This window comes from Stigmatopora argus, chromosome 1 (assembly GCF_051989625.1).
Source record: "Stigmatopora argus isolate UIUO_Sarg chromosome 1, RoL_Sarg_1.0, whole genome shotgun sequence".
Lineage (NCBI taxonomy): Eukaryota > Metazoa > Chordata > Actinopteri > Syngnathiformes > Syngnathidae > Stigmatopora > Stigmatopora argus.
The window spans coordinates 2,176,630-2,204,380 of NC_135387.1; the positions used below are offsets into that span (position 1 = coordinate 2,176,630).

At 41.2% G+C, this 27,751-nt stretch overlaps 1 protein-coding gene and 1 long non-coding RNA gene across 6 annotated transcripts in view; one reads left to right on the forward strand and one right to left on the reverse strand.

Moving 5' to 3' along the window:
- The window catches only part of abcc4 (ATP binding cassette subfamily C member 4 (PEL blood group)), a 166,007-nt gene that overhangs the window by 15,382 nt on the left and 122,874 nt on the right, over positions 1 to 27,751 (forward strand). For 2 of the 5 annotated variants that reach the window (XM_077597131.1, XM_077596797.1), the window contains exons 4-9: positions 6,247 to 6,471; positions 7,082 to 7,171; positions 7,328 to 7,491; positions 17,416 to 17,541; positions 26,428 to 26,677; positions 26,862 to 26,969. In XM_077597131.1, coding sequence (XP_077453257.1) covers positions 6,247 to 6,471; positions 7,082 to 7,171; positions 7,328 to 7,491; positions 17,416 to 17,541; positions 26,428 to 26,677; positions 26,862 to 26,969 — 963 coding nt within the window. The remainder of the gene's footprint in view (positions 1 to 6,246; positions 6,472 to 7,081; positions 7,172 to 7,327; positions 7,492 to 17,415; positions 17,542 to 26,427; positions 26,678 to 26,861; positions 26,970 to 27,751) is intronic. The other 3 variants (XM_077596960.1, XM_077596877.1, XM_077597041.1) reach the window with 3 other exon arrangements.
- LOC144072532 (uncharacterized) lies at positions 16,134 to 27,272 on the reverse strand. Its single transcript, XR_013299834.1, has 2 exons — positions 26,840 to 27,272; positions 16,134 to 17,011 (listed from the first exon to the last, which is right to left on the reverse strand). It is a non-coding gene; the product is annotated as an uncharacterized LOC144072532 (long non-coding RNA).

The window sequence follows — 27,751 nt, forward strand, 5'->3', positions numbered from 1 at the left end:
GATGAGATTTTCTGGCTTCAGCTGAAGGAGGCACAAAGAGGCCAGGGCGAGGAAATTTGTCCATCTTCCCGCCTGACCATCTTGAATCCCTGCCAACCCCCCACAGCTCAGCTTACTTTATTGACAAAGATCACGTGACGTAGAAACAGGTGTTGGTACAAACTTTAGGCGGGAAAACATGGACGAAGGAATGGGCGGTGTCATAGTAGATGACGCTCCCCTAACCCAAATGCGCTCTTGTGGAAATTTCCACAAGACCACGTCTATGCAAAATTCTATTCTAGTGACTACGCTAAATAAAAAGTATAAAGTATACATTCCATACTCCACACATACGCACAAACAACAGTTAGGTCCCGTCCCCGCACCCGAAGACGGAGGGATGCCACCCTCTCGTCCACCGGGGTAAACCCCAACATACAGGCACCGTGCCGGGGGGTAACAAGTATCCCCACACCCGCTTGGCACCTCTCACCGTGGGCAACTCCAGAGTGGAAGAGTGTCCAATCCCCTTCAAGAGGTGTGGGACCAGAACCCAAGCTGTGCGTAGAGCAGTGCCGGGCCGTCAGGGCCTTCAAGGCCTTCTCTGCTGGCCTAAGAAATATCTGAATCGTATATTATATTTTGTCCATCAATACTTAATATTCCAAATGGTCTGTTAGCTTCCTCTCATTGCTTTTCCCCCTGGTTGCCCTGCTTCCAGATGTTTTCATATTGAAGCATTTAACCAATCACATTTCAGCCATTATTTGTTGCTAGGATCAGAAATCTGCCTCAAGGCCTTCACAATCAGTTCTGCGGGCTCTGCTGCATTAAACAAAACTGTTGCTTTAACCAATCAGATTTCGAGTTGGCAACACCACAATGCTTTTTCGCAGGCATAGGGATACGTCATTGCCTTCTCGCTGGCGTAGGGATACGTCATCGCTTTCATCAACTATGATTGGCTAGCTATAGAGTAGTTGGGCCAATGCCAGAGTGAGCCAGCCAGAGCTAGCAAACTCCACCCACAATGGCCGACGGAGGAACACAAATCGATTTGGTTGCAGATTTGCTCACAAAGTCATTTTCCAGACGGACTTTTCCAAAAAAATGGACATCATTAAGAAAGGGCGGTCAACTCCAAAGCTAGCAAGCCTGTTACAGCCGGGAAAAGGGCGTGTCCGCCACTTTCAGCTCGCTAACTACGAGAGAGCTACCAAATTGTATTTGGAGCGAGCTGCACAAGCAAATATATTGTTGTTGATTTAAAGCCATTTTCAAGACGGAAAATGCCAGAAATACGACAAAACAGGCTCGACTTTCAGCAATAGCTTCGATGGCGCTATAAAAGAAGGAAGAAAGAAAGGAGGATGGATATTGTGTACAGTTAAAAAGGATTTTTGGTGAATAAAATATGGCTATATTCCTAAATAATATTTCAATTGTGGGCCAAGTTCTGATATCTGAAAATCTCCAGTGTTTGTATTTAAGCTCCAGTGTTTGTATTTAATCACTAAATGCTGCTAGGAAGTGGATTTTACCCCATTTTAGTGCAATTTTTGCCATTTCGCCATTGACGTCCATCGCTGTCTTTTCCCGGGGAAATCACCCCCCTGGCCCGGTTGGAATCTCTCAAAGGCTCCAGTATTTGTATTTAATCAATAAATGCTGCTAGGAAGTGGATTTTATCCCATTTTAGTGCAATTTTTGCCATTTCGTGTATGGACGTATATGGACGTATTGACGTTCATCGCTGTCTTTTTCCCGGGGAAATGATACTCCGGGCCCGGTTCTGACGTCTATAAAGCTCCAGTATTTGTATTTAATCAATAAATACTCTTTTCGCCTGGATTTTACCCCATTTTCGGACAATGTTTTCGGGTACGCCATTGACGTTCATCGCTGTCTTTTCCCGGGAAAATTACCCCCCGGCCCGGTTGTAATGTCTGAAAAGCTCCAGTATTTGTATTTGATCATTAAATGCTGCTAGGAAGTGGATTTCACCTGTTGAAGGCGCTACGAGAAAATGCACGGACCGCCACTGGTGTAGAGGTGAGCCCGACTATGTCGAGCCGGAATTTCTAAACCTCACGCACTAGCTCAGGCTCTTTACTAATCAGAGAGGTGAAATTCCACGTCCCAAGAGCCAGTTTCCGCAGCCGGGGATCGGATCCCTGCTTTGACTGCCGCCCAACTGTCGATGCACCCGACCTCTTTGGCCCCTCTCATAGGTAGTGAGCCCATGTGAGTGGGAACCCACGTCGTCTCTTCGGGCTGTGCCCACTAAGCGCTCACCATCGCACCCCTCCGCTTGGCTCCAGAGTGGGCCCCCGGTGACCTGCGTCCGGGCGAGGGAAGATGTCGTCCAATAATATTGCTCATCATAAGAGGACGGCCCGGCGGATCAGTGGTTAGCGCGTCGGCCTCACAGTGGGTGACCTGGGTTCAAATCCAGGTCACGTCCACCTGTGTGGAGTTTGCATGTTCTCCCCGGGCCTGCGTGGGTTTTCTCTGGGTACTTTGGTTTCATCCTACATTCAAACTATATGTTTGGTAGGCTGATTGGACACAAAATTGCCCCTAGGTATGTGTGAATAGTTGTCACCTTGTGCCCTGCGATTTCCTGGCTGCCAATTCAGGGTTCCCCCTCCCTTCTGGCCAGGAGTAAGCTCGGATAGGCTCCAGCACCCCTCGCAACCCTAGTGAGGATAAAGCGGTTCAGAAAATGAGTTGAGATGAGACGAGTATCTGACTTTTAAATATTCTAGACTCATCTCATTTTCTGAACCGCTTTATCGTCATTAGGGTCGTGGGGGGTGCTGGAGCCAATCCCAGGTGTCTCCGGGCCATAGGTGGAGGACACCCTGAATCGGTGGCCAGCCGATCGTAGGTCACATGCAGACGGACAACCACGCACACTCACACCCATATCTAGGGGCAATTTAGAGTGTCCAATCAGCCTACCATGCATGGAATGTGGGAGGAAACCGACGAATATGCAAACCCCACACAGATACACATGACCTGGATTTAAACCCAGGACCCCAGAGCTGTGAGGCCGACGCGCTAATCACTCACGGTCTAGTGTTTAGACATTCAGTCATACCACTACTTACGAAATTAATTGGTTCCAGAACTTTTTGTAACTTGAAAATTTCGTAAGTAGAGGTGTATTTTATATGTAAATTCTCTAATTCGTTCCACGGTCCTCACACATCTACCAACTAAACCCTTTAAAATTGGTCAACATGTCCCAATTTTGTAAGGAAGATGTGAGAAATATACAAAATTGTGAGAAAATGATCTTAAAATTATTTATGTCACAAAATGAATAGCAAGTATATATAAAAACCCGTGTTTAAACGCATGGGAACAAGAGAAACCAACCGTGATGCAACATAGAAATACCACACAAACATGAACTATACATTTAATAAACACAGCATTAATAATTCAAACAACAACATTAATCAACAACAAGCATTACCATTTTATGATTTCTTTACTTCCTCCTCGGCTGCCTTCACGTTGAATTCTTCATGTATTGCCGAGCGTTGCATTTACTACTGCTCCGTTGAGAATTCGTTCAGGATGTTTTTTCCACGAAGTCGTAAAGTTCGTTTTTCCCCCGTTTTTTTCTGATTTGTGCTGTTGCAATGGTGGCTGCTTCCTCCTCGGCTGCCTTCTCATTGAATTCCTCGTGTATTGCCGACCGTTGCATTTACTCAAGATCCGTTTTTGTGAACATCGACCAACTTACTCGTCAACGTCCGTCCGTATTACTGACCACACGGCCCATCGCCTGCCCCCCGCGACACAGTATCGCCCACCAAAGGCTGTGGTTCAGGTCAAGGCACTCGGCCACAGCTTCCCTGAGCATAAATAACTTTAAGCAGACAATGGGTTAAAGAAAATGCAGGGTTGTTATGAGACGGCCAATGAGTGCCCAGTATATGGTGGCGTGAGCTTCTAAAGCGAGAATCATTGCATCCGCAACAATATTTTCAAAATAAAATAACGGATAAGGAAAGCAGGTACTTTTGGGGGGTTTTTGTAACTTGGATATTTTTCTTATCTTGATGCACTCATTTGCATATAAAAAGCTTTTGTAACCTGGAAATTTCGCACCATTCTTAAGTAGAGGTATGGCTGTAATTCTTAATTCAGAAAACTAATTGCAGCCTCCAGTTAAGTAGCCTCTGGCAACCTAGATGTGGTCAAAGAACTAATCTCATAATTGGCTGATTGGAGCAGGATGGCATTTCCGTTCTAAAGAAGAATACGTGTTGACAATCGACTTTTAAAATGGGAAAATCTAGGCTTGACCATTAAGAACCGTTTTAGAAGTATTTCCAAAAAACATTTATCATTAGCATCAAGATCTTTAGTGTCTATTGAAATATTCCACGAATATTTGAAGTGCATCTCTTACCTATGGCTCATTTAAGTACCGTATTTTGAGACCTATAGGGCGCATTTAAAAGTCTAAAATTTTGTCTAAAATGGTCGATATGCCCAATCGGTCGGTGCGCCTTGTTTGTGCGCTAAATTCAATTTTTGTATGGCCGTTACCGCTTGAGTGACTGGTTTTATTTCTTGCCGGCACGCTGCTTATTGCGATCAACCGAGCGGACGTTCACCCTAAAAATAGCCTCCCGGCGCATTCCAAGCATTACGGTAAATCCATTCAAAACATCCCAGGGGAGTGGCAAGGCAATTTGACTTCCGTGTGTTCGCTGCGCTTTTAACCCTCAAAAACACTCTCAATACTCAAAGAAACCGTGACAAACTTGTCTCTTTTATACTATTATTGTCCCAAATTAAACACATCAATAAGCTGCCATTGACGGCGGTAGACTTAGCTTATTGATAGTGTTTAATTTGGGACAATAATAGTGTAAAAGAGGCATGTTTGTCTATACGAGGGGTGGGCAAACTTTTTGAATGGCAGCTTATTGATAATGTGTTTAATTTGGGACAATAATAGTATAAAAGAGGCAAGTTTGTCTATACCAGGGGTGGGCAAACCTTTTGACTTGCGGGCCAGAATGGATACTAAAATTTGACAGCATTTGGACACGCAATGTAATTTATCAAACCTGGAGATTGAAATATAAGAAAAAAGACACAATTGAAGGTGAAAATTTACTTTCAACATTGAGGACATATTATTCAACGAAAGAAAGCAGTCTTTAAATTGAGAGTGATGAGCGGTATTGCAGGGCAAAGGGAAATGAATGAGGTTATTGATTTTTACTATAATTTGGACAACGTCGACGGGCCGGATTAAAAAGCCTAACGGGCCGTATATGGCCCGTGGGCCGTAGTTTGAAAAACATGTACACACGCCAATACGAGCGAATCCGGGGGCGGGGCGAGCGAGCGAATCCGGCGTCGAGAAACATGTACACACGCCAATAATACGCAACTTATTGATAATTTTGATATTAGATATTCAGATATTAATGCTCTTACATTGTCAATGCAATTACAAACTCACTCTCATGTACACGCACGCCAATACGAGCGAATCCGGGGGCGGGGCGAGCCAATGCTCTTACGTTGTCAAGGCAATTACAAACTCACTCTCTCTCATGATTATAATTTTGAGAGCGAGAGATTACCTGGATATTTAGATATTATATTAACGCTCTTACATTGTCAATGCAATTACAAACTCACTCTGTCTCATGATTATAATTTTGAGAGCGAGAGATTACCTGGTTGATCGCTTTCAACAGTAAACTCTGTCTGTCTCTCTCTCTCATGATTATAATTTTGAGAGCGAGCAAACCCGGCGACGACGAAACGTCCGTTCGCCGAAATGTCCGGCGGCGAATCCGTCGACCAAACGTCCGTTCGACGAAACGTCCGTTCGACGAAACGTCCGTTCGACGAAACGTCCGTTCGACGAAACGTCCGTTCGACGAAATGTCCGTTCGATGAAATGTCCGTTCGACGAAACGTCCGTTCGACGAACTGTCCGTCGACCAAACGTCTTTCGATGAAACAACTGGGTACCCAAAGAAACAGCATATTAGAGCTATACAGAGGAAATGCCTGATGTTTGAGCAACCATATTGTTTTTCAACCTGGCCATTTCGACATGGTGTTGTCTGTCCCTTTAAGCAACTAAAAGCCATTCATTCATCAAGCATATATAAACAGATAGAAATGTTCCACAGATTAGAATCAGCACATTCAGTGTGAGTCAGTTTGACAAGCACTTGCATCTTAATTTTATCTTCATTTCTTCTGTGCCAGGAGGTGATTAAGGTGGTCCAGGTAGTCCTACTGGGTTACATGATTCGATACTTTGAGGATTATGACCCAGACAATCAAGAAGCCTTAAAAGAGACCCTTGGGTATGCAGCCGGTCTGTCAATTTGCACTATTGGACTAGCTTTGCTGCACCACGTCTACTTCTTCCATGTGCAGAGATGTGGCATGAAAATCCGAGTGGCCATGTGTCACATGATCTATAAAAAGGTACCTATACTTTTAATGAAATGACAGAGCTCAAGATGATTATTCAAAAATACACGGCAAGTGCTGTAAAGAGACATATTTAAAATTGCATTTTATTTTACTCTGTGCAAGGCAAAGCAAGAGACATCGCTCAAACCATATAGGCAAATATAAATGTAACAATTACTTGAATATTGGCAATAAAAGCTTTCAATTCAATTCATAAGTCATAAATCAATTAAGTGTATCTACATTCATGTACAAAAGTAGTGGGAAGGACAACATACTTATTTAATCCCACCCCCGAAATTAAACAATTATAATAATATTCGATTCCGTTTCTTTATAATTGCTAACATTTTTATTGAAAAGGTTAATTCCTGTGGACAGACTTAAAATTTACAGTCATCCACATGTACACGTTTCTCATGTTTCTTAAATTTAGCTCTCTGCACATCTTCACATACACATTATTCTCTCCTTTGCCTCATAAAAAATATTTTTTGCAGTTTCCTCAACTGATCAATGTTCTGAAGAATTTAAATTTGACAATTGTTTTTTGCCGTTTTTTTTAATCGTCCTATGATATTTTGCATAGTTTTATTGTTGACTGTTTTGTTCCCAAAATTAGGCTTTATGTCTTAGCTGTAATGCAATGGGAAAGACCACCACAGGCCATATTGTAAACCTGCTTTCCAATGATGTCAACAAGTTTGATGAAGTAAGTCTCACATTTTATGCAATGAGACACACACATAATGTGCATGTCAGGAATCGGTCTCATGGGTTGTACATGAAATGTTTTCTGCCAGTGCTTGACATGTAATGACATACGGATACTGATTTGCCTTTTCATTTGATTTGTGTTTTACACTAGGTGACAATATTTCTGCACTTTCTGTGGGTGGGGCCCTTGCAGGCGGCAACCGTCGTCGGCCTCCTATGGCTGGAGATTGGGCCATCTTGCCTTGCTGGCATGGTGGTTCTCATGTTCCTAATGCCAGTGCAGACACTGTTCGGGAGGTTGTTTTCCAAATTCAGGTAACATCTCCAGCAATTATCCCGCCTGATGGTGTAGTGCAGGGGTCGAGAACCTTTTTGACGAAGATAGCCATGAACAATTCATATTTTCAATCATTATTCCTTGAGAGCCATCTCAGAATTTAAAAGTAAATACAAATGAAAATGTGTGCATTTATTAATCATTTCACCACTTTGAAAGTAAAAAAAAGTCTGAATTATTTTGCTAATCAATGAATATCAATGAGAGTATGCATGCAGAAGAGTCTAATGAAGAAAATTTATGATTAAAAAGGCACTAGAGATAGAACTTAGGTCTTTCACCAATGGTTCCCATATTTTACCACTGGTTAGCGGAGAGCCATATACACCCATCAAAAGAGCCACATATGGCTCCTGAGCCATAGGTTCCCTACCCCTGCCCTACACCATCAGGTGGCTACGCAACAAATGATCACAATTTTTTTTAAATTAAATGTATACTATATATTTTGTGTTTATATATATATATATATTGAAAAAGAGAATTAAAATAACTTAATTAGTGATTATTACAAACAATTTTAAATACCAAATGTTGCAAAGAAATAGTGGTACCTCGAGATACGAGCTTAATTTGTTCCAGGACTGAGCTCGTATGTTCTCGTAACTCGAACGAACGTTTCCCATTGAAATGAACTAAAAACAAATTAATTCGTTCCAACCCTCTGAAAAAACACCAAAAACAGGATACTGGATTGGAAAAAATGTTTTATTTCTTCTAATCCCCATCTATTAACAAAGTAACACATAACTAGTGGTTTAATTTTACTAAAATGTGTTTAATAGAACTAAAATTAGACTGATTGCAAAATAATGCAACGCTCCGCCCAGTGCTCGCAGAGATATTACAAATAGGTAGTTGCGACCAGAGACATTACAAAGAGGGAGTTGCGACCAGAGATATTACACGAGGAGTTGCGGAGCCAGTGCCCCTGATGTTCTTATGAGCAGCCAACGAGAACTAATATATACCTCGTATTAGCGATCGCTCCGGCATTCGCGCTGAGTAACGGAAAAAAACACTGCAAAAAAAATGCAACGCTCCGCCCAGTGCTCGTAGATATCTGTTATACACGAAAGAGATGCGGCAAAAAAGACAGTGCGCTACAATGATAAACAGCCTCGCATGTCTTGGCCACCTGGCTTTCTCATATCTCGAATTTTTTCTCGTATCTAGAGATAATTATTTGCTCAATTTTACTCGTACCTCGAAATGCTCGTATGTCGGGGTGCTCGTATGTTGAGGTACCACTGTACTAGTAATGGAGGGCAGCCTGGTGGGTGAGTGGGTAGAGCGTCGGCCTCACAGTTGGGGACCTGGGTTCAAATCCAGGTTGGTCCACCTGTGTGGAGTTTGCATGTGTGGGTTTTCTCCGGGTACTCCGGTTTCCTCTCACATTTCAATGACATGAATGGTAGACTGATTGGACTCTCTAAATTGCCCCTCGGTATGAGTGTGAGCGTGAATGCTTGTTTGTCTCCTTGTGCCCTGCGATTGGCTGGCCACCAATTCAGGGATTCCCCGCCTCTGGCCCGAAGTCAGTTGGGATAAGCTCCAGCAGTCCCCACAACCCTAATGAGGAGGTTCAGAAAATGAGATGAGAAAATGAGATACTAGTAATGGAAACAGCTGAATTTCGCTAAAACACTTGCAAATCTCCAAATACTTTTTACATGTTCCTGAGGTTTTTCTTGTACAAATGGAATTGAAAAACAAAGTATTAAAAAACTTTAAAAGTGAACATGGTAGTGTCACAAATATACTTTGCCGATATTTTTGTAATATCGCATTAATTTTATGAAAAACCAATGGAAACATTGCTTTTTAAGAGAAAAAAAAAACCTAAATTTAAAAATGATTTTGGGTGGTCTCGTATACATGGTAGTGTATTAGCGTTAGAGATACTGCAATTATTTCAGTTTTTACACTTTGTGTTTGAATATTTTAATAAAGGGAAAAATACATATTAATGAACATATACAGTGCAGTCGTATGAAAAGCAAAAGGTTTGGGCTCCTCTGATCATTTTCAAGATTTTCCTTTATAAATCATTGGTTGTTCGGATCAGCAATTTCAGTTGAATGTATCATTCAAGCAGAAGAGCCCGGCGTTGCCGGGACTTAGTAAGGCTTGGGAGTAGTGCTCGTTCGCGTGTGTGTAGGGTCAAAGCAGGTGCGTAAGACGCCAATCAATACTGATAAAGTTATGGTCTGACAGATTTTCTGAGATACTGTATGAATCAAAAGCACATTATTAGGGTCAATATCATAAGGACGTTAATATGCCTGTCTTCGTAAATGCAAAATATCAAATTATTCAATTAGAAAAAAGAAATACCGTACTTTCAGACCTATGAAACACACCCACCGTCACAGCGTACCTATATTATGCTAGCAGCTAGCGTATGTTACGCAGCTGCCAGCATATGTTAGGCTAGCTGCTAGCGTGTTTTTTAAAGACAGCACAAGCAAAACTAAGTTTGATAATGCTTTATTGAGGTAAAAGGTACACTGATATAAAGTGTTCGGCATTCAACATGCTAGGCTCCACTGTCAGTCAGAGTTGTGTATTCTGGAAACTTGATTCCAGCTTTGGCGAAAGCTCGAACAACAGTGCACTTGAGCCCAGTCCTCCACAATCCATTGTAACTCACGACATGCATCACTCCCAAGCCTTTGATTCTCCTCGCTGTTATATTGGCATCGACAATTCATTCCAAATCGTCACATAACTGGTGCGACCCTGCCTGCACGAACTACTATGTTGGCCATCCGGCATTCATTCCTCCAAGCATAAGTTCAAGCACAAAACGATGAACGGCGGTAAAAAAAAAAGATAATCTTGAAACATGGCATGAATTCAAGTGCACAACAACGAACTGCGGTCAAAGAAACATGGAGAGTTGTTGTGAGCCCAGTAGAGTGAAATGGAATTATTAAGCAATTAAGAAATGCATCTGGACAATTTTTAAATAAAATAACGGATACAGGAAATGTATTAACATTTTTGTAACTTGTATCTTGAGGCACTCATTTGCATCTCAAAAGTTTTGTAACCTGAAAATGTTTTAGCTAGAGCCATTCGTAAGTAGAGGCACATTGGGGCAAATAAGTATTTAGTCAACCACCAATTGTGAAAGTTCTCCTACTTGAAAAGATTAGAGAGGCCTGGAATTGTCAACATGGGTAAACCTTAACCATGAGAGACAGAATGTGGGAAAAAAACAGAAAATCACAGTTTGATTTTTAAAGAATTTATTTCCAAATTAGAGTGGAAAATAAGTATTTGGTCACCTACAAACAAGCAAGATTTCTGGCTGTCAAAGAGGTCTAACTTCTAACGAGGTCTCCACTCGTTACCTGTATTAATAACATCTTTTTTAACTCTATCAGTATAAAAGACACCTGTCCACAACCTCAGTCTCTCACACTCCAAACTCCACTATGGCCAAGACCAGAGACAAAATTGTAGACCTGCACCAGGCTGGGAAGACTGAATCTGTATTAGGTAAAATCCTTGGTGTAAAGAAATCAACTGTGGGAGCAATTATTAGAAAATGGAAGACATACAAGAACACTGATAATCTCCCTCGATCTGGGGCTCCATGCAAGATTGCACCCCGTTGCGTCAAAATGATAACAAGAACGTTAAGCAAAAATCCCAGAACCACACGGGGGGACCTAGTGAATGACCTACAGAGAGCTGGGACCACAGTAACAAAGGCTATCAGTAACACAATGCGCCGCTAGGGACTCAAATCCTGCACTGCCAGACCAGTACACATCCAGGCCGTCTGCGGTTTGCCAGCGAGCATTTGGATGATCTAGAAGAGGACTGGGAGAATGTGTTATGGTCAGATGAAACCAAAATATAACTTTTTGGTAGAAACAGGTTCTATTCCACAGGTGGTGCTACTCCAGTAAGAAAAACATAAATAAGTATTATAAAAATATAAAAACACATCCTGGTAAGGTAAATTCTAAAATATTGCACAATCTAAGATATTGCACATTGTTATTGCAGACCTCCGTGCAATAACTTCGGGGTGTGCAATAACAATGTGCAAAATTTTAGAATTTACCTTGCCAGGATGAGTTTTTATATTGTTATATTGCTTTTTTTTTTTACTGGGAAATCGCACTTTCTGGAGTAGCACCACCAATTTCGTTATACGCAGCTATGTATGATGATAATAAAGGCTTTTGACTTGACTTTGACTTCTCATGTTTGGAGGAGAAAGAATACTGAATTGCATCCGAAGAACACCATACCCACTGGCATGGGGGGTGGAAACATCATGCTTTGGGGCTGTTTTTCTGCAAAGGGACCAGAACGGCTTATCTGTCTAAAGGAAAGAATGAATGGGGCCATGTATCGAGACATTTTGAGTGAAAATCTCCTTCCATCAGCAAGTACATTGAAGATGAGACATGGCCGAGTCTTTCAGCATGACAATGATCCCAAACACACAGCCAGGGCAACGAAGGAGTGGCTTTGTAAGAAGCATTTTAAGGTCCTGGAGTGGCCTAGCCTGTCTCCAGATCTCAATCCCATAGAAAATCTCTGGAGGGTGTGTAAAGTCTGTGTTGCCCAATGTCAGCCTCAAAACATCACTGCTCTAGCGGAGATCTGCATGGAGGAATGGGCCAAAATACCAGCAGCAGTGTGTGAAAAGCTTCTGAACAGTTACAGTTTGGCCTGTTATTGCCAACAAAGGGTACTTAACAAATATTAAGATGAACTTTTGGTATTGACCAAATACTTATTTTCCACCATGAATTGCAAATAAATTCTTTAAAAATCAAACAATGTGATTTTCTGTTTTTTTTCTTCCACATTCTGTCTATCATGGTTGAGGTTAACCCATGTTGACAATTACAGACCTCTAATCTTTTCAAGTAGGATAACTTGCACAATCAGTGGTTGACTAAATACTTATTTGCCCCACTGTACAACTGTACAATTACCAAGAAGTGTATTCATTAAATTTTACAGTTAAAAGCATTACAAGTCTGTAATGTATTAATATCCAAATACAATGTATATATTAAAAATGTTAATACATTTGTACCTCTACTTACGAAATTAATTGGTTCCAGAACTTTTTTTTTCGTAACTTGAAAATTTCACAAGTAGATCAGCACTTTTTATTCAAGTTCCCTAATTCGTTCCACGGTCCTCAAACAACTATCAACTAAACCCTTTCAAATTAGTCAGTGTCCCAATTTTGTATGAAAGATGTGAGGAACCACACAAAAATGAGAGAAAATTATAAGAAAATGATTTATTAATGTCTAAAATAAATAACAAGCATACAAAATCTTTCCATGTTGAAATGCAAGGGAACAAGAGGACGCTAACAATGCAACAGAGAGATAGCACACAACCACTGTCATGTCTTGTTTTGGGTGAATGTGTGTGTGTGTTTGCTTTTGGCAGCTTGTGTCCATCTGCCGCCGTGGAGCAAGGGAAGCCCGGAAGAGGCGAAAAGCAAACACACACACACACGCGCACGCGCGCACTCGCGCACTCTAGAGTTTGTTTTTATGCCCCTCGACCAACTCGTCATTGTCCTCCACGCTGACCATTCCTTTTCATTCACACTGGTAATTTCCTTGGGAGGCATGATGATAAAAACAGAAGCAGCTGCTTTATCCACACTTGAGAACCTCAACAAAAAACACCGTCAGAACTCCATGACGACGAACGGTGGTCAAAAGTACATAAGAGAGAATCTTGAAACATGGATATTGGCTGTTGTGAGACAGCCAATGAGAGCCCAGCAGAGTGTTGCGAGGTTCTAAACTAAAGTGAGAATCGATGCATCCGCGAGAAAAATTTCAAAACAAAATAACAGATAAGAAAATACATTTCTTTTTGGGGGGATTTCGTAACTTGGATCTTTTTTTTTGTATCTCTAGGCACTCATTTGCATATAAAAAGCTTTTGTAACCTGAAAATTTCATAAGTTGATGTATGACTACTTTAAGTACTGTACTCACATTGAAAATAGATAAAGAAAAAAAACTGCTTAATGGGAGTTTTAGTCCAAGTCTTTCAAGGGGAGTCCCCTTTCAGCGAGGTTCAGTGTTCGGGATAAAACAGTTTGTGAAGGCTTTGGTGATCCATGTTTTCTGATTGCTAAAACAGTAGACATGCAGCTTTTCTTCTTGTTTTTTAAAGCATGATACCGGTTGAACTTGTAGATTAAGGTTGGCTTTACTATGAAGCCAGCCAGCAGCATCCCCACACATGAAGAGCGTCAGGGGATCTGTGTGAACCCTGCCACTTTCAGTTCAGTTTTTAATAAGAATGTCCGGGAAGGCATCCTCTTCCAAAATGTTTTCATCCATGTTAAAAACTTCATTTATGTTAGGGGTCGCGGGGCAGAACGCCCTCAAAGGCCCACCTGCGCCGCCGGATCGCCGGCCAAATATTTGTTATTCTCCTGCCTTCAAATTCTTCTCCGGCGGGTCATTCTTCTTCTGCAGTGAAGTTATTCGGCGCACCTTTCTTCTACTGGGGTAAAATGTTTGTTCTTTGGCGCTGAGTGCCACCGATTTTCGGGCCGAAGAAGAAGCAGAACCCTGACTTTCGCCATTTTTCATCTCCTGTCTTTCGGTTGCGATTTCAGCGTGAATTTTGACATTTTTAAGAACTTTTTTATTTTATACTATAATATTTTTATACTTTTATACTCTTTACAGTCAGGATGCCAGGTGTTCAAATTTGGGCCATGGTAGCAAGTTCTGCAAGAAAAGGCTGCAGTGTACAGCGTGTAAACTAAATCAGCTCATTAACAGTTACATGATATCTAACTTGTAGATATGTGGAATTGATGATGGCATATTTGTCGTACACACATGGCAGCATACCAGTTCACTTCTAGGGCAATGGAACCATGGTATGCCATAAACAATAAAAATGGAAGACTCAATGCAGAGAAAATGGCTATTTGTTGGGTTTTAAATGGGCCAAATAGGGAGTTCAGTGACAACAAAATCAAACCACCTCACTCAGGGAATATGATTACAGTGATGAAAGTTGAAAATATACTTCTTCTCCAATAGTATTATACTGACTTTGCAGAGTGTACTTACAATGACAAAGAAGAGATCTCTCAACGAGATAAGCAGTTCATGAGCTCTGTGGAGCAAACGGCAACCTTGGAGAACGGGCATTACTGCATTGGATTGCCGCTCAAAAGCCCGATAACTGATGCAGAGCGGAGCAGCACATTGTTGGTTTCCACTGGAAGCTAAAAAAGAACCCTAAATTCTATGAGGACTACAAGGGATACATGGACGGTATTATCCACAAGGGCTGTGCTGTTAGTTTCAGAAGATCAGCTAAACATATCTAACGGCAGGGTGGTTTACATCCCACACCATGTGGTGTACCACCCCAAGAAGAATAAGATACAGGTGAACTTTGACAGTTTCTTTTTTTTCAAGATCAGTCGTTGACCATAACGTTGCTGCTAGGGCTCGACTTGACAAACTCGTTAATTGCCGTTCGGTTGAGATTCCGTGTAGAACAAGTAGAAATAATGGCCGTCATCAAGTAAATATTCTTCCAAGTGAAGGTTCTTGAATGTGACACAGACCTTCAACGTTTCCTTTGGTGGCCTGATGGCAGTTGGACAAGCCCCTGAAAGTCTACAGAAATGTAATCCAAGTTCATTTAAATTTGTTTTGTTATGTTACGAGCGCGTTGCCGTGCCCCCCTTTCCCACCTCTCTCTCCCTTCCGTGAAATCCGTCTATTTTTGGTACTACAGACGCTCCCCTACTTACGAACATACGACTTACGAACAACGGTAAATACGAACATGTCTGCAAATTGCGTTTATGTCGAAAAATGTCCGTAATTTCGATTTTGTATTGCGCGCCTTTTTCCGAGTAGTGCTTCTTTCCGCCGCTGATACCGACGCCTGGCGCTGTGAGCGCTCAGCTCACCCAGCATCCACCTTCCTCTGCCCAGTTCGTTGCAGTGCGTAAGTTGCGTAAGTGCGTGACGTATCTCCAGTGCGCAAAGAACCTTTTTCATTTTTATCATGAAATATCTCGTGCAGCCATTATTCAATATGGTTGGTGAAAAGTGAAAGGCTTCTAGTGAGGGAGGTGCAAGGAAGAAGCAAGCCATTTCATTTGAAACGAGTGGCAATAATAACGAAGCTTGATGCGCGTGGTGAGCGTTGCACGGGCATACAACTTGAATCGTTCAACCGTCAGTACCATTCATAAACAGAAAGATCGAGCAGCAGGACCCAAATATTGAACGTTGCACAAAGTTTGCAAATCAATTTAATGATGCCATACAGTGCTACCGCATAATTTATGATGAAAAAAAGAAGAAAACTGTGCAATCGTCGTTAGATCGCTTCTTTCGGCTAGTTTCTAATACATAAATCTCTCTCTCTCTCTATACAGTACTGTACATAGTCTCTCCATTTTATTAAATGTTTTTTTAGTACAAACCAATGCGTGTTACTTATACAAGCCTTAAACATACAAATGCACTTGTATAAATCTTCAATATACTTATATAGGCCTTAAACATAAATGTTAGGTTTATCCTTGGGTATTTCCAAACTCAGCTTTCAATAAAAAAGGCATCTGTAGTCACATCTCCATTTAATTCTTGCAAGAAGAGAATACATCCACCCGCTCGTCCGGTCAAGATTATTCTAACAACTCAAAGTCTGTCTCGCTAATTTATTCATAAGATTTTAACGCCATGCCCCACAGAAGTCTAAACATTCGTAGAGTCTCACAACAGTTTTGTACAGTTCTCAAAACAAGTGTAGGTCTTGTCGAATCTTCCCAGGAGAGTTTCGATGCGAACCCTCCAGTGGAGAGGTGCTTCCCAAAACAGTCCATGGTTCCCAAGAGCGCTTGTTGTGAGACCATCTTCCGAAGCCGAAAACAGTCCTCAGTTCCCAAGAGCACTTGTTGTGAGATCTCTCCATGCCCAAGGCCATTCCCTGTCCTCTTGATGTGAACCACAGTCCTTACTTTAGCAAGAGATGCTTTAAAATGGCTTTTATTAATGCCAATAACTAACATAAAAGCACAGCGATCAACACAATAATATTGTTTAATATTGTTACACATTTAGGATGAGCATTACTATTCCTAATAAGCAAATATATTGATTAATATTGTAAGCATTTTTGTAATAAGGATTTATATTCCTAAATAAGCATTGCAAACACATTTATAATAATGATTACTCCAACAATAAATCATAATACAAAATATAGCACTGAATCAACTTACAAACAAATTCAACTTATGAACAATCGCTCGGAACCCTTCGTAAGTAGGGGAGCGTCTGTATTAAACACATTTTAGTACTATTAAACCACTAGTTATTTGGACAAATAAATAATCAATAAATAAATAGTCCAAGTGAGGTCAGCAGAGTGAAGCGGGCTTGTTCCGTCTGAAGTCCAGAATGAGTTCCATGGTTTTTCGAGATGTTCAGCGCCAAGCCTCTATAGACGCAACAACAAACAAGCAGACACACAGAAAATCAATATACAGTAGAGATAAATAATCAATAAATAAGAAATAAATAAGTAGTCCAAGTGAGGTCCACAGAGCGGAGCGGGCTTATTCCGTCAGAATTTCAGGATGGGTTCCACGGTTTTGGAGATCAATTTTATCATTTTTAAAGGGTAAATAGTGGCTAGTATTAATGATCGTGGAACAAATAATGCTAATTCACTGTATATGCCTCTACTTATAAAAATTCCAAGTTTTGAAAAAGCTTCTGGAACAAATTATTTTCTTCAGTTGAGGTACGACTGTAGTCACAATAAAGATTAGGGTGTATTTACATGGTCTGATATTGTGTTGGTACCACTTTTTAGTAACTATTCCTCTCTCACATCTTTAGGAGTAGGACGGCCATTCTGACTGACAGTAGAATTCGCATAATGAATGAAGTGGTGTCTGGGATCAGGATCATCAAGATGTATGCCTGGGAGAAACCATTTGCTGCTTTGGTGTCGGATGTGAGAAGGTCAGATTTGTGTGTTTTTATTTAGAAGAAAAAACATTTAATAAGTAGGAGAAATCATTTATAACTGACTTGTGTGGTCAGTTTGAGAAACATTGTTCAAACAAAGATGCCGCGGGCAAGGGCCGCCAAAGCCCCGGCCGACGCCGCGGGCCTGGGCCTTCGAATCGTTGGCCGACTGGCCGGGAATTTAAACATCTACTGTAACGTCGCCCGGGGCTCGCCTTTCTAAAAAAAAATCCCCCTTCGCTGATGCTCTCTGTCCAATTCGCTGTGCAAGTTTTATTTTCAAATAACCGCCACGGCGTAAGGTTGCACCTGACTCACATTTCTGATATAAATCCATCCAAACAGCGGCCCCCGGCTGCTCAGAATATCTATTTTCAGATAAAAATGATGGCCAACGCCCGCTGCCCACCATTCTTTTCTTCAGTGCTGAGTACTATGTCTTCCACCATTTTCCAAGTGAAACTCACAAGCGGAAGCCACTCCCCTGTCTTCCTCTTGCAAGTTTCAGCGTGGATTTTCACATTTTTATGAACTTTTTTTCCCCCAGAAATAAATCTGCAATGTAGTGAATCAGCAAAAGTTGAAGGTGCGGTACTCAAGGAATTACTGTATTCTGCTCGTTCTTGATTTTTGATCCAGCCGCATGCACCTTAGTACAATGGTTCAAGTGGTACCACCTAGTGCTTCCTTCCACTTGTTCAGGCGTCCTCGTCTTGGCTCGTGCCACTTCCGACTTTACACATTGATGCACACTTGATCGCCTGGCCCCACAGAGCCGCCGGTCAGTTCCCTGGATTCGGGAACTCTGCTTTTCTCCTGGACATAGATAGCTCTATGTACAGTGGTACCTCGAGATACAAGCTTAATGCGTTCCGGGACTGAGCTCGTATGTTGATTTACTCGTAACTCAAATGAACGTTTCCGATAGAAATGAACTAAAAACAAATTAATTTGTTCCAACCCTCTGAAAAGACACCAAAAACAGGCTATTGGATTGGAAAAACATTTATATTTGTTCTAATTCGCCATCTATTAACAAAGTAACAAATAACTTGTGGTTTTAAAGTACTAAAATGTGTTTAATAGTACTAAAATTAGACTGATTTCGCGGCTGGGAGAGAGAGAGGGACAAAAACTTGACAAAAACTAATGCTTTTTAATGACAGAAATTAAAATGTTCTTACCAGAAGTTTAAGATGTTCTGGCGGCCATATTGCTTCTAATGTTGAAATATCTCGATTCATTCGATGTTTTATATCACTGCAATAGTTGTCACTTTCGAACAAGAAATAAAAACAAATCGAAGCGTAATTTTGTTTTATTTCATAATCCCAAATGTACAATCATTTCCTTTCTGTGTTCCGAAAAGGGTGTTGCCTGGACCTAGACAAATACACATTACGGAGGTATCAAGGCTGATATTTTAATGATCGACCGCAAGACCTTCGATCAGCCTTAACAACTATTGGGATGTGAACACATCTATCAAGGCAACTCGTGTCCGGCTAGTCAGACCACGTTTAACTACATTAAGATGGCGGGGCCCTGAGCGAGCAATGGCAGGCACAAGTGTTCTCACGTCTGGCCACACAAGTGCGTTTTTTCACGTTTTATGCAAGATACATTTTTTTCCTTCTTGAATTTCATTCATAGACGTCAAAATAAATTTTGATTAGCGTTTTATCTGTTTATCTTTTCTCTTTTTAAATAAATGACCGTATCGGTCGCATTGTCTTGTGTTATGGCATTTCGTTTTTATTACCTTGCAGTTTCGTGCATGTCAAGTCTAATTTGTGCGCATGGAAGCCATTCCCTGGATTCAGTCATCATTTTTTGCAACAAATACGGCTTATATGCGAGAAAATATGGTAATAATGACAAGTCTGTTCGGCTGCATCATAGCTGAACTCAATTCACCTATTTGCTTGTGGTGATGTATCGGCGAGCTATCGCTCTTCCTGAATCTACGCTGCTTCCACACCACTCCAAACAAATGACACGTGCATATGCCGAATCTGTATACACTCTTCAGTCAACACCTTCAATTCAGCTAGCTGCACGGAACAGGGCTGAATCACAACCTTTACTGTCGTGAAATTGCTTCTCTCCTGCTTAATAACTGCAAACCCAGCATGACTGCCGAGATAGTCTCTATAACAGGATCCATCCACGAAGTATGTTATCTCTGCATTGTGCTCAGGAGTGCTCCTTCAAACTCAAATGGCACAGTGTCCGCAGGATTTACCGCCAGATACTTCTTCATCTTGATATGACAACAACAGCAAGGATTGTAAGCATTGAGCCTGAGTTATCACAAATCGACTCTGAACGACTCGAGCAAAAACCAATAATTCCCAAAAAAGTCATCATCTAACCCACGGTACACGGAAGTGGCGCTTTACTTCTTCCAACTGAGAAGGTGCCACTGAAATTGTCACGTGAGATGACTCTTCCCAGATATTCAACCTGGGGCTGGCAATATTGCAGCTTTGCCCACGAGGTTTTATGTCCCCACTGAGCTCGTCTCTGTAGTAATTTAATTGAGTTTCTATGGCAGTCTTTGAGCGCTGATGTGCAGATCATACTGTAACACAGTACAGTATTACCTTGACATTCGAGTGTCCCAACATACGAGAAATTTGAAATATGACAGAAATTTGAGATACAAGCATACGAGATGATTCCCGATGCAGCCGTCCGGGTGGTCGAGTATGCAAGAGGCTGCTTATGAGAACAGCATCACACTGTCTTTCTTGTTGCATCTCCCTTGCGTAAAAATATCTCCGAGCACCGGGCCGTACAGGTTGCATTTTTTACTGGAGGTAGCGTGACGGAGTCGACAATCTGCGAAAAAGCCAGAGGAATCTACATGGACTTGAAATCAAAGCAAGCATCTGAAAAAGACACCAGCAAAACCCTTCAAAGCGAGTCGTGGCTGGTCAGATAATAAAAAAAATAAAATAACGAACACTGTTCTGAGGCATGGACAAGCCAGGAAGTTCTGGCTAGAAAGCCGCTGTTGAATACATTTAACATTTTTGCCCCGCTTATCGCACAAAAAGGTTTAAATTTAGTGTAACGTAAGCGTAAAACTTATTTTTAAGTGTTTGTATGTACATTTGTACCTCTACTTATGAAATTAATTGTTTTTTTCGTAACTTGAAAATTTCGTAAGTAGAGGTGTACTTTATTTGTAAATTCTCGAATTCGTTCCATGGTCCTCACACAACTACCAACTAAACCCTTTGAAATTGGTTAGTGTCCCAATTTTGTATGAAAGATGTAAGGAAACACAAAAATGAGAGAAAATTATAAGGAAATGATTTATTAATGTCTTAAAATAAATAAAGCATATGAAAATGTGCCCTGCACCGCTGAAATATCTCCCTCCGCGGCCGTTATAGATGTAATACCCGTGTTTGTCCGCCAGATGGCGGCGAGAGCCAGTTCTACCAGGGCCGAAAAGCGTCCACTTTGTAGTACATTTTAGACTTTTACCTGTGCCTTGTGTATGTGTGAAAATATGTGCCACGTTGAGGGAATTCAAAATAAAATAATGGATAAGGAAATACATTTACTTTTGGGGGATCTTTTTCGTATCTCGAGTCACTCATTTGCATGTAAAAAAATTCGTAACCTTACACTTTCGTACCTAGAGACATACGTAAGTAGAGGTATGACTGTATAGTAATACATTAAATTAAGTTAAATTTAAAGTTCATGTTATGTTATAAGTGCGTTGCCGTCAAGTCTCCTGTCCTTTCTCTCTCTCTCCTCTGCGCACTCCGCTACCATCTGTCTGTACTGAATAAAGTCACATTTTAGTATTGAAGATCATAACCACTAGATAGGTGTTTGTTACTTTGTGAGTCAGTGGTGAATTAGAACAAATAAAAATATGTTTTTCCATTGGAAACGGATTAATTTGTATTTATAGTTATTTTCTATGAGAAAAAAATGATTTGAGATACGAGTAAATTGACATACGAGCTCGGTCCCGGAATGCGTTGAACTCGTATCTCAAACTAATACTGTACTATTTAGTTGTATCCCTTCAATTCCTGGTTAAACATATACGGACTATTGGATTGGATTGGGTTTAAACCAGGGGTCCCCAAACTTTTTCCTGTGAGGGCCACATAGCTTTTCCCTTCTCTGATGGGGGGCCGGTGTCAGTTTGTAACAGAAAAAGTGTGACGATCGTAGGGGAGCTTAAAAAATGTATTGTTTTCCAGAAAGCCACACATAACCAAATAACCCTTTCCAGGTTCTTTACAGAAAAAGTCAGGAAACAAACCCTAATAACACTATTAAAAAATAAATAATAACTAAATAACCCTCTCTGAGTTCTTCACAGAAAAAAACAGGAAATAAATAACACTATTTATGAAATAAATAATATCTAAATAACTCTCTCTGGGTTCTTCATAGAAAAAAAGCCATGTAACATTAACTTTCTGTTGTGCCATGCACACTCTTCTCCCTTTGCCCTGATGAAGTTTATGCACGACACCACAACCTTCATTACAGAATCCCACGTCAACACTTTGCAGCACAGTGCTTGCTGGTGAATTAGGCAGTGGACTCGTAGCGGGGCGGTGAGACCCCTTTTTTCCAACTCCCGGTTCATGCGTCCTATTAAACCGCGAGTTTCGCCCACCATGCTAGGAGCCCCGTCAGTCGTGATGCCAGCCAGCTTTAACCAGTCCAGGTCCAACTTCTCCATGGTTTGGCACACTTTGTCAAAAATATCCTCTCTCATATTGGTCCCTTTGAGACTTTGGAGGGCTGCCAGATCCTCGCATATCTCAAAGTTTGCGCTAACTCCACGAATAAAAATGAGCAGTTGCGCTGTGTCTTGCACGTCCGTGCTTTCATCCAGTGCTAATGAAAAAAAGTCAAATTCTTTCGTCTTCTGCTGCAGCTGGGCATATACATTACTCCCAATTTCTTCAACGCGTCTCGTGATTGCATACCTGTCAACCTGGGCCAATTCCTCCCCGTATTAATGATTGGAATTCACCGTATTAAGCAATAGAAAACCGTACAAATGCAACGCGGCACATATTTACTCACATAGGGTGCACGTAAAAGTGTTATGGTCGCGCCGCGTTGTCGTGACGCGACCGTGAATGTATTCGGACCCAAGCGCTATGACTCATAGCTGCTTAAATAACGAAACAGGAAATGATTTAAACATTTCCTGTTTCGTGTCAAAGGGGAATGCGTGTGCACATATCATGCTTAAAGCATGACAATATTAGCAGTTGACGATGACGTTTTGTCTGCTACCAGTGACCGAGACGATCCGGATTAGAGCCGAAATGCGTAAAACGAGATCCGTTTTACAAAAAACATACTTAAAAAAAATCCCGTACAAAAGTTGTTATACGGCGTACACAATTTGAAATGATCAAAAAACGTATAAAATACGGGAAAAATGTATAAGTTGACAGGTATGTTTTACTCGCCGACAGACTTACGGCATTAAATGGATCTTTCTTCTCGGGATACATTTCCTCCACGACAACATCCATACATTTCTTAAAAAACTCTCCGTCAGTGAAAGGCTTACCGTTGCTTGCTATCAGTTTAGCAACCCGAAAGCTGGCCCCAACGGATGCCTGGTTCAGCTGAGCTTGACGTAGAAATGTAGTCTGCTGAGATAATAGTCCAACTTTTCGCTTTGAGAGTTTGTCTGCTCGTATTTGGCCTTGCACGCTATCGTACTTGTCTTTGTGACGGGATTCATAGTGCCGGCGAAGATTGTATTCTTTGAATACTGCCACCGTCTCTTGACAGATGAGACAAACAGCCTTTTCTTTGCATTGAACAAAAAAATAATTGTTTGTCCACTGCAGGTTAAATACCCTGCATTCTGAATCAATTTTTCTCTTAACTAACCTTTTCGCCATTATTCCGTTCTCAAACAGGTTCAGGTTGCACAATTTTTATATGCTTGAATAGCATCGCAGTAGCGATGGTACCAGGGCTCCGCCCTCACCTGCGATCGTCCAGATGTCTCGCTAACACTCTGCTCACGCATGCAACGGTGGAAGTGCCCGCATGCATCAAAGGCAAACACTCTCCCCGCACGTGTCACCAAAGAAGCAATGCGAAGGCCCGCTTCACTGGGATGATTTGTGGGCTCAGCAGGGGTGCAATGAACCAAACACAAGAGTAAAACGTCCCAGTCTTCAAGGCCAAATAGGAAAAAAATCTGATAGCGTCTCTGGTATTGTTCAGAGGACCGGTCCAAATGTGCCCGCGGGCCGTATCCGGCCCGCGGGCCGTAGTTTGGTGACCCCTGGTTTAAACCCTTGTGGCATTCGCGTGTAGCAATATTGTTTCCCTTGGTATGTGAACGCAAACAGATATCGGGAGTGTATATGTAACGGCACACTAAAAACACTGAGCTCAATTCTATTACTGTGAAAAACTACTAACGTTTATTAGTAGGGTATGTGGGTTTGGCACCTCTACAGCCCCTTCTTGAACTATATCATTTACTGCCCTAAAGTCATGCACAAGATGATATTTTGACTTATCTGTTTTCTTTACGGCAATATTGGCGTGTTACAGTAACTGTTAGTCTCAATCAACAAACCTGCTTTCAAAAGCCCTTCGATTGTTTGTCTAATGCCGCTTTCTGCCTACAGTTGCAACGCGTACTGCACGCGTCTTGAAAGATTCACGTTAGGTTTATGACTCCAACAGTTTTGCTGATGTTGGTGGTGTTGTTGATAATGACGACAGGGCCTATGTCCGATTATTATTATTATTTAACCAGTCCTACGTCTCTTATGTTTTGACCAATTTTTCTGGAACGTGTGTTAGCATATCTTGGTTTAAATCATTCTCACTTTTGCTGATTTGTGATATCTGCTGCATGTTATGTGGAACAATGATCACTTCTCTTCGTTTTGAGATCATATTATTTCCGTACAAAATCTTAATCTTTGTCCCGTCTGTGGACACAAAAATTAACGAATTCTCCCTCACTTTCCGAGTTACCTGTGACACAGTTTTCATCATTGGTCCAAAATCTTTGGACACAAAACCCTCATTCGCCAGCAAAGTTATGTGTGGCAAGGAGTTACCGTGTTCTCTTGCATATAAGCCGTATTTGTCGCTAAAAAAATGACGACTGAATCCAGGGTACGGCTAATAAGCGCGTAAAAAAGACTTGACATGCACGAAACTGCAAGGTGACAAAGACTAAATGTCATAACGCAAGACAATGCGGTCGATACAGTCATTTATTTCAAAATAGAGAAAAGATAAACAGATAAAATGCTAAGCAACATTTATTTTGCTGTCTATGAATGAAATCCAAGAATAAAAAACGTGCACAAACGTGAAAAAACTTATGCCTGTCACTGCTCGCTCAGAGCGTCGCCATCTTACTGTAGTTAAACGTGCTTTGACTGGCGAGTAGCCTTGATAGATGTGTTCATAGCATTTACCATGTCAGCACATTCCAATAGTTGTTAAGGCTGATGGTACCTGGACGTTTTAATATCTAAATATCTAATATCAAAATTATCAATAAGTTGCGTATTATTGGCGTGTGTGTACATGTTACTCGTCGCCGGATTCGCTCGCTCGCCCCACCCCCAGATTCGCTGGTATTGGAGTGTATGTACATGTTTTTCAAACTATGGCCCATTAGGCTTTTTAATCCGGCCCGCCGACGTTGTCCAAATTTATAGTAAAAATCAATGACCTCATTTATTTCCCTTTGCCCTGCAATACCGCTCATCCCTCTCAATTTAAAGACTGCTTTCTTTCGTTGAATAATATGTTCTTAATGTTGAAAGTAAATTTGAAAATAAATTTTCACCTTCAATTGTGTCTTTTTTCTTATATTTCAATCCCCAGGTTTGATAAATTATATTGCGTGTCCAAATGTTGTCAAATTTTAGTATCCATTCTGGCCCGCAAGTCAAAAAGTTTGCCCACCCCTGGTATAGACAAACTTGCCTCTTTTATACTATTATTGTCCCAAATTAAACACATTATCAATAAGCTGCCATTGACGGCGGTAGACGTCCGATTCATGTTGACTGCTGTGTTATATATCCACTTGATGGAGCTCTAATAACAGAAATAGCATCTGCACCTCAGTCAAGTGTTTAATTTGGGACAATAATAGTATAAAAGAGGCAAGTTTGTCTATGCCAGGTTTGGGCAAACTTTTTGACTTGTGGGCCAGAATGGATACTAAAATTCGACAGCATTTGGACACGCAATGTAATTTATCAAACCTGGGGATTGAAATATAAGAAAAAAGACACAATTGAAGGTGAAAATTTATTTTCAAATTTATCCACTTGAGAGCGAGAGATTAGCTGGTTGATTGCTTTCAACAGTAAACGCTGTCTGTCTGTCTCTCTCTGATGATTATAATTTTGAGAGCGAGCGAACGTCCGTTTGACAAAATGTCCGGCGCCGAATCCGTCGACCAAACGTCCGTTCGAAGAAACGTCCATTCGACGAAACGTCCGTTCGACCAACTGTCCGTCGACGAAACGTCTTTCGACGAAACGTCCGGTCACGAGGCTGATCGAAGGTCTTGCGGTCGATCGTTAAAATATCATCCTCGGTCACTGGTAGTAGAGTAAAACAGCATCATCGATTGCTAATATTGTCATGCTTTAAGCATGCTGTGCGCATGCGCATCAGTCACGTCCGCCTTTTCACTATATAGTGCGTACCCACGCAGACAGTCAAGCTGTCTGCGTCATACAGCGACTGGCCGAGGTTGACAGGTATTTTATTATGTTTCCCCTATCAGTTTGAGTCATGTGCTTTTTCATTTTTGTGTTCCTCATTCACATCTCCATCATTACCGGTATCATATTCCTCCATTGTCTGTAGGAAGGAGATCCAGCAGATTATGATGAGCTCATATCTGCGGGGCCTCAACATGGCCTCCTTCTTCTGTGCCAGCAAGATCATCGTCTTCATCACCTTCACCCTATATGTGCTTTTGGGGAACAAAATCTCAGCCAGTCAGGTCTTCGTTACGGTGTCACTGTACACTGCTGTGCGCCTCACTGTCACGCTCTTCTTTCCCAGCGCAATCGAGAAGCTCTTTGAGAGCCGGGTCAGCGTTCAGAGGATTCAGGTGCGTTGCTGTGTGACATTTGAACTATGGCACCTTGCAATTTCAGCACTAAAGCAATTTATGGAATGTTATAGTTTTTGTGACTAAACTTTCAACCTTATAAAGGTTTTAACACAATCATGCTTGTATTGATGCATGAAATAAATGCATAAACTGACTTACATTCTTGTTGGTTGGGTTCAAGGAGTTTCTGTTGCTTGACGAGATAACAAAGATAAGCACTTCTCTTCCACTTGTGGAGAAGCAAGATTCTGCCATAGAGATACAAGACATGATGTGCTACTGGGACAAGGTTAGAACTGTTCAACAGTAAAAGACAATTCACCACACTTTTTGCTGCACTAATCTTCCTCAAAAGTTCAATAATCCTGAAGAGAATAGATTTATCAGCTCTGTTAGGACTGACTTTGTTTAGAGATAATTTTCCCAAATTATGTACCGTATGCTTTACATTGTTTGTTTGTGATTATCTACTTGAAAATAGCATGGCGAAAAATGTTTAAAACTAAAACAGTTTGTCATAATATTCTTTATTTGTTTTTATTTGTTATTGACAATACATGTGTAATTGAATAGTTTTCTATGACAGACAAGAATAAAATATTGTGACCCAAAGTTTAGGCCGTTTATGTTTCGCTAACGTTCTTGCTTCTGTTTTCAGATTGCAAGTGTGTAGTTTTTGTTTTTTTCTCAGTTGCCAGGCATTTGAAGTACTATTTAACTCAACTCATCTCATTTTCTGAACCGCTTTATCCTCATTAGAGTCGCGGGGGAGGCTGGAGCCTATCCCAGCTGACTGCAAGAGGCGGGGGACACCCTGAATCGGTGGCCAGCCGATCGCAGGGCACAAGGAGACTTTAACACTTAGAACATTTTTTCGCAGCTCATAATAAAACCATTCGGAATTGTTTAAACATGCTTCAAGATAGATTTGACATGTTAGCATATAGTTGCACAATATGAGTATTTCATGTTAATGACTCCTCTATTATGGAGAAATAATTGCTAAATGGCTGATGTTGTTTGTTGCTGCATCGATTAAGTCATTCACTGTACAGTATTAACAGCGTATGT